The sequence below is a fragment of the Octopus bimaculoides genome, chromosome 5 (assembly GCF_001194135.2).
Source record: "Octopus bimaculoides isolate UCB-OBI-ISO-001 chromosome 5, ASM119413v2, whole genome shotgun sequence".
NCBI classification, from domain to species: Eukaryota; Metazoa; Mollusca; class Cephalopoda; order Octopoda; family Octopodidae; genus Octopus; species Octopus bimaculoides.
The window spans coordinates 55,270,627-55,281,989 of record NC_068985.1 but is presented as its reverse complement, the minus strand read 5'-3'; the positions used below and the strand labels follow the sequence as shown (position 1 = coordinate 55,281,989).

The following is an 11,363-nucleotide window of genomic DNA, read 5'->3' as shown; positions in this document are numbered from 1 at the left end:
CGAGCGAGATCGTTGCCAGTGCCCCTGGACTGGCTTGTGCGGGTGGCACATAAAAGACACCATTTCGAGCGTGGCCGTTTTCGTGCGGGTGACACGTAAAAGCACCCACTACACTCTCTGAGTGGTTGGCGTTAGGAAGGGCATCCAGCTGTAGAAACTCTGTCAAATTAGATTGGAGCCTGGTGTTGCCATCCGGTTTCACCAGTCCTCAGTCAAATCGTCCAACCCATGCTAGCATGGAAAGCGGACGTTAAACGATGATGATGATGATGATGATGATGATATACATATCTTATCATTTAATGTTGACTTTTCCATGCTTGCCTAAGTCAAACGCAATTTTGCTGAAGCAGATTTTCTACATCTAGACGTCCTTCCTGCTGCTAACCATTACTTGTTTCAATGGTCAGATATATTTTCCATGAAAGATTGAAGATGAAGAACATCACTTGTATGACAGTCATATTGTTTACCATTATCACATGATGTCAAAACAAGGGTACACACACACACAGTTCAAATTTACAGAAAACAAGATGAAGATAGATGAAGGAACAACAAGCAAGTGTATTAGTTTAAGAATGGATAAGTCTTTGATGTTTTGAGCCTACGCTCTTTGACAAAAAGGATTGAAAGGCAAAAAAAAGAGAGAGAGAAAAAAAAATGTAGGAATTTTATATATACACACATACACATATATATATACACACACACACACACACATATATATATATACACACACACATACATACATATATATACACACATATATGATGGGCTTCTTTCAGTTTTCGACAACAAAATCTACTCACGCAGCTTTGGTTGACCCAGATATAGAAGACACTTGCCCAAGGTACCATGCAGTGGGATTTTATATATATATATATATATATATATATATATATATATATAACGTGAGAGAGTTAGGGGTTGGGGGTTCAACCCACTAAGGGATAGTATCTATCCAGTATACTGCTGGGAGGGTACCCAATTATTGCTACACTAGTGCTACACATATATGAGCTTCTTTCAGTTTTCGTCTACAAAATCTACTTACATAGCTTTGGTTGACCCAGATATAGAAGACACTTGCCCAAGGTACCATGCAGTGGGATCAAACCTGTGACCATCTAGTTGGGAAGCCAGCTTCATAACCACACAGCCATGCTTTTATTGCGAAAAAGTCAGTGAAGTAAATACTATAACATTGTGCCCTACCTACAAACTGTTAGAGACAATGAATTTTACAGTGTGTACCATTAGTGTCATTCTTATTACACCCTGCCTTTAATATCTCTCTCCATTACTTTTCAGCACTGTCTCTCATTTATCCCTACCCTTCCACACCATCATCCACTTGTATACTCTATTTTCGTCCTCGCTCTAACCCTAGTTCATCTTTCTCAATCATCCTCTCTTCTATCCCCTTTATTGGTTAACCCCTAAAATACTTTTGTAGCCCTCCAGGGGTCATGTGGACCTCGGTTGAGAACCACTGCTATAATCTTATCCTGTAAAGGACATGACAACCACTCTGTTGGGTCACAAAAAATGCACCCACAACACTGTACAGTGGTGGTGGTCTTCTGATTATGCCTAAGAAGGCAGTTGCTCTGAGTAAGAACTGATCTGAAGTGTGACAACCTGCCCAAGCCATGTAACCATAGAAAGTAGCCATAAAACAATGATAATGGTGATGAAGATTAAGATGTACAATGTTGTTCTTTGGTAGAGGAAATAACTCTTCAGATAAACTGAACTTACTTGCTTTTGTTGGCATATTCCCTGACTTTGGTGACAAATAACTGTTGGATGGGGTCAAGTGCTGCTGCAGTCTGCATAGCTGGAGCAGAAAGCCCAATGTTACGCTGTGCAGCATTGCTGATCACTCGAGAGACACTGTTGACACCACTGAGGATTCTGGGAAACATCTTGGCAGCTGTTAAAAGGAATCATTATTATAAACGTTCATTTATGGTGAACAAAAAGAATCCAACAAAGTATAAAATTCATTAAACTTTAATTTAACCCTTTGATATTCAGGTTAAGATGTCAAATGTAATGCTTATTTATCCACATTGTTTTGAATTCATCATAAATTACCTTATAACTTCAAGATTTTGATGATGTGATTACTTTTAGAATGACATTGTAGGGAAGGTGTGAGAGGTCAAATCTGACCAGTATGAACATAAAGCAGGTGAAAACATTTTGGTTGGATATGGCCAGTTTAAATGCTAGCAAAACAAAAATTTAAAATCATGTGGGGTATAACTTGCTCAAAAATATGTAGAAATCAAGATAATTTATAAAATAAGTTAGTGAAAACCGAGATTTTGTCTTTGATACAATTTTAGTTTCATGACGCCCAACATATACATTTCAGTTACATTTTGAAACAGTCATCTAATTAACTTTTACCAAGACCAACCAAATATGGAGTGAAGGAGAAATACTTTTTTTTTTTAAAAAACAATTTTCCTCCAATTTTATCTGAGCAGATCCAACTTGATCCCATAGTTTTCTTTTGGATTATGTTGCATTCTAGACAACATAACAAATATGGCTGCATTAAAATATAAATTGTGTAGTCACTGCACTGTTGGGTAATTTTTAGTATCAAACTTTTGCTGACTTACCTAACATAAAGCAAATACCCAAACTAAAATTAAGAATAAGGAGTGGGGATCATCCTAATGTTTCAACGGATTACAAAAACTTATGTATCAGCAAATTAAGCTTACCTAACTCTACAGCAAGAAACTTGTCCTGGACCTTTCCCCCATACTTTAACCTCTTAATACCTGGCATAAAGCAATCTCTGTCTCTATTACAGTTCCACTTGGTCAAGGAAAGTCTTAGTCTTGGAAAACTTTCAACTTTATGAGAAAAATTAACCCCATGACAACAGTTGTTTATCAGGCAACAGTTATCGTCACAGCTGAGGTCAAGCATTTGCTATATCAAAAACGAATTTACTAGTGTCATGCCCACCACATCATTTTACAAAATTGTGCACTGATCTGTGTTGACATCAGTTGATTGACCCAGCCCATTGCATGATTGCATCTCAACACCACGGTTGATGGACATCAAACAATTGATTTCATGACTAGATTTCCAGCACTGTCTTGTTTGTCAGTGTTAGACATGCCTGCAAAATGCATGGTGGACAACAAACATACTTCTTGTCTCTCCACATAATGCCACTATTGATGGAGTAGCACACAATTTTGCATTGAAAAGGTTGGGTGGCATGTTTTTTCTGAAGGTGCACATGGCCCTGCAGGCATTTGTTTTCCTTGCCTGCATCTAAAGAAAGAAGTCAAGACTGGAAAACCAGTTGTTCAGATAAATTTGTATCCTTTGCCTAATAATCCATTGTTCAAGACAACATTCATGGATGCTGATTTATCTCCTCCAGTGTATATTTTATAGCATCAAGTATAGCCGTAGGCTTCGTCATGTGACTGACACACCTTATAAACTTTTATCCTGAAGCAGGCACACTTGCTAGGACTATACTGTTTGAATTTCAACCACTCCTTGAATTTCCACAAATTTTTGCCAGTGGAGATGTTCTGCATAGGTATGTAAACAGTTCTAAAATTATCTGCGATTTTGTCAATGATAGTACAAAATTTGTGAGCCTCGTCCTTGTTATTGCCAGAGTTGAAATGAAGATTCGCAGCAGTGCTAAAAACCAATCATGCGGCATTGTCTCTGCAAAGAAAGGCGTTGCAGTTGCGAGATTCCTGCTCCAATATGAAGTGAGCATCAGTTTCTACACAATATCCATGAGGATGAATAATGCAAGGAAAATTTTGAGTTCATCACTTGTGGTTGGAAACCATTCAGCATCACATCCTGGTCTTGCATTTTGAGAAGGATTCATAGCACTGTCATTGGTTTCATCAGCCATGTACTCAAACATTTCCTCCATCAAGATTCATGGGATACCCCCAATGGCAACCTGTGATTTCGAAGGTCTGCTTTTATGCCAGGGATGCAGCAAAAAGCATACCATCATCAAAGCTAGCAGAGATGGACACAACAAACCTGGTGCTGAAGCTGGCATAGCTTGATGTGACAATGAATGCAAAGCTGGCATAGCTAGATGTGAAGATGAATGAAAAGACCATAAATTTAATGAAACTGTTGTAACTGGACATGATGACAACCGTAAATTCCATGAAGGACCAGAAGAATTAGCTGAACACGTATAAATTTGATAATCAATAGTGGAAATGGTGGCGTAGCTGCCAAAACCACAATTTCTATGCTATTATGGTGATGAAGCCTTAAACTGAGTCGGAAATATTTACATGAAGACTCTAACAAACCTATCAAATTCCTTGAAATTTGCATGGTAGCCATTATCAACACTGTGAGCAATAGTTGATATTTATATTAACTGGTACAAAAACCAGGGCAGATAAAGCCGTGGATATTTATGCCTTCTGATTTAAAGCAAGTACACAGAAATTTATGTCAACCAATGTCAAGGGGTTAATAATTAATATTAATTTAGCATATAGTTGATAGTTCAATTAGGAGGGGAGACAGTATGCAAAGATTTATGTTGTTTTAATATTAAATCCACTTACTTATGATCAAGATTTTCCAAATGCGAACATCTTACCTTTTATTCAGCCCATATATCTAGGACTGCATTATCTAATATATCATATGGTAGTGTGTAGTAAGAGAGAGATTTGGTTGTTATTTCTAGAGAGACTCCATCATTGAGGACTCGTATATTTCTGATACTGATATGCTAAATTCTGCATTAGAGACATGAAATTTGGTGCCAGGGGCTGTGGTGGTGCATTATTTAAATGTGTATAAGGCAGCAAACTGGCAGAATCATTAGTACACTGGGCAAAATGGTTAGTGGCATTTCTTCCATCTTTATGTTCTGAGTTCAAATTCCGCTAAGGTCGACTTTGCCTTTCATCCTTTTGGGGTTGATAAATTAAGTACCAGTGAAACACTGGGGCCAAAGTAAATGATTTGTCCCCTCCCCAAAATTTCCGGCCTCGTACCTTTAGTAAAAAGGATTATTGAAATGCGTATAATAAAAATTGGTGTTCAGGAATATTGTGTATAGCAGGTATACTGCAACAATATAAAGTCACTGTCAACAGTATTAAGACTTCACTATCTTTTGCTGGTTTCATAAAACATGTCAACATCTACAGGGATTTACAATTATTCTGTGATTAATTTGGCTACATTTGGACTGGACAATACTGCTATGATGACCAACTGAACACATGGTGAGCTAACAAAGGAGCTTCTATGTGGCCACTCGACCTGCTAGATATAGCAACCAAATATCCCTTAAATCACATCCTAGCACTTATAAACTAAACATGCTCCAAACTAAATTCAACAAATGGTGGAATGTAGATGTTTAGTTCCAAATTAGCTCCAGATATTCTATTAGCTTAGCCTGAGGAAGAAACAGCAATGCCACTGGTCTTTTCAAGGTCTCCATGAAAGGCAAGAGCAGACTATCCTTAGACTAGCCACCTGATCCAAATACTTGCAGTAAAGTGGATTCTGTTAAAGTTACCCAAGGGCCACATGATGGTTTCAAAGCAGATGACACATTATATCATCGTTTTCATGTCCACTTTTCTATGCTTGCATAGGCTGGAGTTTATTGATGAAGATTTTCTACAGATGACCTTCCAGTCATCAACACTCAACTGTTTCCAAGCAAGGCAATAATTTTGTAAAGTAATGAAAATGAATGAGAGTGCTTGTATGACAGTGACACTCACAACCATCATGTGATGTGACACACACATATACACGAATAACCATGTAGCCCCTTTATAGTAAGAAACTTGTTCTGCTCTAGCCCTTCTCTCAAACTTTAACTTCTCATCTCCTAGCATAAAGCCATCCCTCTCTGGGTTTGTAGTCTTGCAAGCTGCATGGTGACCCCACTAATGTAGGTGTCATGAAAAAAGCACCCAGTATACACTGTATACATTAAGAAGGGCTTTTAACCACACAAAATGTATCAAAGTAGACAACAGAGTATGGTGCAGTTCTTGAACGAGTCAGATCCTGATAAACCATCCAACCCATGCTAGCATGGAATATAGACATTAAATGATGAGAAATGATAGTAGACTGGGTCTACTCATACTGTTGGCCACCAAATTATGAAAATCTAAAGTTGGCCCCCACACCTGCTTAGATTTGAACTGAGAACAGGGAGATTCAAAATGAAATACAGTAGAGCACTTGACTATAGTAATTCTAGTCACATCTAGGATGTATAACTGGAATATAAATCACTTTCCGTTATTTGATGGGTATTTAAGGCAAAATGCTTAGTGGCATTCCATTTGTCTTTACATTCTGAGTTCAAATTCTGCTGAGGGCAACTTTGCCTTTCATACTTTCAGGGTTAAGAGAAGTACCAGTCAAGTGTAGGTGTCAATGTAATTGACTCCCCACCCACCTCAAAAACTGCGGGCTCTGTGCCAAAATTTGATGGATATTTTATTTTATCAGTTCCAGAAGGATGAAAGACAAAACTGACCTCCATAAGATTCGAACTGAGAAAGCAAAGGGATGTACTAAATACTGTCTGATGCCCTGACTGCCAATTCAACATTTTCAATGTTCTGATTAAAAAAATACTTGAAGGGAATATTTTTACATATCCAAGTTTCACTGTGATAAATTTGAAGACAAGGTGTTCTAAAAAAATAACCAGAAGTAAAAACGGGATGATCTTAGCTCCAAATTACAAATATTAATAAATATACGGGAGATTTTCCTGTCTAAATTTACCATTATTGCATATCTCGCTTGTAATAAGGTTTTAAAAAATCAGTACAAACAAAATATAAACAATAAATGAAATATAGGCTTTCCCTTATATTGTTTTTGTTTATTTTAGTTAGCTTTTTATAAGATTCTGTCTTTCATAACATCCACTTTCATAATTTGGAAGGCCTATATAAAGTTCGTTTTTCGCTTGATAACTAACAATTTCATTTTTTAACTTTCTCTGCTTCTCGTTTCTTTCGCTTGACATCCGACTTACGTAAGAGCCACATACGTATTTTCTGTGGTCAGTCGCTCGAGTAACTTAAGCCGTCTTTTTCTTTTTATATTTACAATTTACATTATTTCCAGCCCATGTTTGACCATTTCTTCAAACAGCTTCAGGGATGGGTCAGCATCTGTGCACCACAAAAAGAACAAAGAATTTGCAAATATTCTAACTATAATTTTCCGAATGTTATATACTTAAATCTTGTAATTCTTTGTTGAGCCTTATAGCAGACTTTATCTGTAGCTCTTGAATACTGTCCTTGGACAAAATCCTCAATACAAATTTTTCCCTGTGTGAGAGCTGGTAATAAATAACCACGACCATTGTGCAACTATAACTTTTTGAATACTGAAGTGTACACAATTGAAACCAGCGATAATTGGTTCATTTCTTAGCTACTTTGTAAATTCCTTATCTCCACTAAACTTCTGGCTATAGGGTGGGTATCGAGCTGAATGAAACTGTAAAAAAAGCGGAATTACTTTGGTGAAAAAGAAAACGTACCCAAAGTAAAACTGAAAGGCAACGAAAACTAACAGTACAAGAATGTTTAACCTTTTCGGTGTCCTTTCTGTCTATAAAAATATACCCTAGTCGCCAGATTTCGGTAAAAGGGGTCGTATTCGATGGATCTTCGATTTTTACTTTCGTACTGTTCGAAGTGTCTGATAACAAGGTTACGTGTTGCGCGGTAGGGTATTTCAGCATGAACTGAAACCATGAACATTTTTTTGATATCGATGTTTATTGTGATTCTTGTGATGTTATACGCCACCGTTGTGTTTTTTAATGATCTTCAACCGATGCACTATAAAATTTAACCCAAGAGCTCGAGTCTTTAACAGGTCTCCTTATTTTCAAGGACGTGAAACCTTCAACCTCTATTCTGTCTTAATGTACTCTAAGTATATAATGAACCTATCGGAAAGACTTCCTTCGTATTTATTCCAAAGTTCTGATGTTTCCCTTTTGTATAAAAAATTCAGTCCGTCAGAAGATACAACGTTATTGAAAAGTCTGATAAAGTAACAGACATAAATAACCATTCGGTTTACGAGCAAAAACGAAGAAGCTTCGACATAGTTATTTAACCTACTAGAAATAGCCTCTACCGCCTTAAAAAAAGAGGGAAGGACACATTAGAGAATATAGTTCTATATAGATCATATGGCCACGTTTAGAATACCTCGGACTATACATCTGCACGATTAGGAGAGGCCTGGGAATTAAAGGACAACCACAGTCCTAATTAAACAGAACGTGTGTTGCATGTGTCTGACTACATATGTGTACGTGCATGCCATTCATCAAACTACCGATTAAATACATGTGTTATCTATTTTCATATACATGTTAATAATAACATTAATATGTGGCTTAAGTGAATTTGATGACAGTAATACTTGTCGTTTATTATTATTATTGATTTGGAGGGTTAAATATAGAGGTAACTGATTCAACCTCCACTCTTTTGAGATTTAGTTGTGTTATTGAAACAAGGCGAAAGACGACATCGGCGTGATTTGAAACCCGAACGTTACTCTTATTTATTTTTAATAATGTCATTTAATAAAGTTGAATATAAGTGGAAGGTCATTGATAGTTGTGGTAGATGGTAACTTGTATGTCTAACTTAACCTTGTGTCTTAAATATGACTTTCATAGTTTGTTTCAATATGATTAAGTTAGTAAATTAAAAATATATATACAAATATAAATATATAACAAAGAACAGTTAAATACATAGCGAGGAGGAGTAGTTAATTATTAAGTAGAATTATATATTAAAAGAAATCTAGAAGAATGCTGCAATGGAAATCTTTGAATAAGAGAAAAATTATAATTAAAACTGCAAATGGAATATATAGATAAATTATGAGACAAAAAATAAACATTAAAAATGTACATTTAATAGATATTAAGACGGCTTACCGTATGTATATAAATATATATAAGTGTGTGTGTGTGTATAGAACTGATGTTGGTGGAAGGACACACACAGTAGACAAGGTGATTGTGTTGAAGAATCTCGGTAATGTTCGCCAAGCTCCGTGTGATTCCGTCTAGTTCCGCCAACAAAGAACGGGATGTCACGTGGCCAGAAGACTCGAGCAGTTATTTCACCTGGAAGCCATTTCCGTTGGAGAAAATTTCCGGTGATCTTTTTTTTTCTGTTGACTTCAGCAAGTTGTATTGAAATTAATCGAATCTGGTCGCAGTCTTTGTTTATCCGGATCGCTTCCTCTCTGATTTATGTTGTTATAAGGGTACGTATGAACGTTTATTACGAGTAAAAATGTAGGAGAAGAGAGCGAGAGTGTGACACACACGGTGTCTGTAAGAAGGAAGAAGAAAGACAAGGTTGTTGTTGTGTCAGTGATTGGAAGAAGGGACAGTGGAGAAAGAGGAAAGCATGGTGCCAAAGCCGGAAGTTTCAGACGTAAATACTGAGCAGACTCCTGTTTCCTGTTATGGAGTTATGCATGCTACTTTGATATATATTCAAACCATTTCTTCCATCAATATCTTCCATCAATTCTATAATCCAATATCAACGCAGTTAATATTTCTCTCCAGTCCGCCATGTTTGCCTAATTTAACACACATTCGTCTTCTTCTCTCTCCACACTCAACACCAAACCATACCTCTTTTACACAGTATTATTTATTAATATCCTGCTCTTTACTATCACCTCTTCTCTCTACATTACACTTCGTTTCTTTATATTTCTTTTCATACTTTTAATTTTCGGTTTTACTCCAAAATATTTCTCTTCTCAAATTGGAAAATGTTAACGTTGGAAAAAAAATCTCCGCCAACAGAAAAAAAATGAAAAATGTCTAAATTGAAAGTGAGCAAACAATTAATTCTGGCTGCTTCACATTTTCCTCTATATACCAGTATTGTTTATCACAATACAACATACATACACGTGTATATCTTTGTCTATCTTGGTGTTTATTCCTGTTTACTTAAATTATTATAATATAAATGAATAGAAAGGGTCTCCATCGTTTTATATATCATTTATATTTCTCGATAGGATATTTCAGGGGGGGGGGACTCTTAATGTTTCTTTGTATGTATCAGCACGTACGCCATGCATGTATATATATATATATATATATATATATATATATATATATATATATATATATATATATATATATATATATATCTGTGTGTGTGTATGTATATATGTACGCGTGTTTGTATATATGTGTGCGTGGATATATATGTATACACACACACACATATATATGTGTGTGTGTGTATACATATATATCCACACACACACATATATATATATATATATATACACAGAAAGAGAGAGGTGTTGGTTTAATGTCATTATGAATAGGATTCATTTATATGTATTCAAAAATATAGGATGCATTTATATGTATATAACTACATTGATTGCATTTATGTGTATACATAGATTGTGTGTATACACACACAAGAGCACCTGGCCTTACCTGAATGATAAGAAATATATATACATATTTGTCAATAGGTTGCATACAGCTATAGCTCACATAAGACATACCTGTGTGTGTGTGTGTGTGTGTACGTATATATATATATATATATATATATATATACGTACACACACACACAAACATGTGAGCGATAGCTGTATGCAACCTTTATATATATAATGTGCGTGGGGATATTTCCTTTTGAGTATTGGGCCTCACGGAGGCAATAAGACCTTTGGCATTATGTTGTGCTTTAAAAGACCCATCAGGCCGAGCAAAATCGCAGTCGTGGCAGGTATCGGTGTCCTGCATAACGGCACGTAAACGCACCTATTACATCCTTGGAGTGGTTGGCGTAGAAAGTGCATCCAGCCGTAGAAAACCATGTCACATCAAACTGGAGTCTGGTGCAGCCTTCCAGCGTAACAGCACAATCAGACCCTCCAACCCATGCCAGCATGGACAACAGACGTTAAATGTTGATGATGGTACACATACAAACACACATAATTAAGTGTTTTCCAACAAATGTCAACCTTTACAATGCAGCGTTTGAGTGTGTTCTTCAGTCTTCCTCATGGTACACCCACCTATACGATGTTGCAGCAATAGGAAACTCATCCAACACAACATGTAAAGTGATTAACATTAGATGTATACTTATATGTATGTATATATATATATATATATATATATATGTATGTATATATATATATATATATATATATATATATATATGTATGTATATATATATGTATGTATATATATATGTATGTATATATATATGTATGTATAT

At 36.0% G+C, this 11,363-nt stretch overlaps 2 protein-coding genes across 4 annotated transcripts in view; one reads left to right on the top strand and one right to left on the bottom strand.

Annotated features, from left to right (window-relative positions):
* LOC106870012 (ATP synthase-coupling factor 6, mitochondrial) overlaps window positions 1–9,164 on the bottom strand; it is a 29,989-nt gene extending 20,825 nt beyond the window's left edge. The window contains exons 1-2 of the mRNA XM_014915974.2: window positions 9,017–9,164; window positions 1,765–1,939 (exon numbers count right to left, since the gene is read on the bottom strand). Of these exons, the coding sequence (XP_014771460.1) occupies window positions 1,765–1,931 (167 nt within the window). The 5' untranslated portion in view covers window positions 1,932–1,939; window positions 9,017–9,164. The remainder of the gene's footprint in view (window positions 1–1,764; window positions 1,940–9,016) is intronic.
* The window catches only part of LOC106881061 (GA-binding protein alpha chain), a 56,907-nt gene that overhangs the window by 7,479 nt on the left and 38,065 nt on the right, over window positions 1–11,363 (top strand). Inside the window, exon 1 of one of the 3 annotated variants that reach the window (XM_052968397.1) lies at window positions 9,196–9,351. The exons of 1 other annotated variant lie outside the window; for it this stretch is intronic. The gene's annotated coding sequence lies outside the window, so the exon portion shown is untranslated. Of the gene's footprint in view, window positions 1–9,195; window positions 9,352–9,438; window positions 9,525–11,363 lie in introns of those variants that run through there. One more of the 3 variants, XM_052968398.1, reaches the window with a different exon arrangement.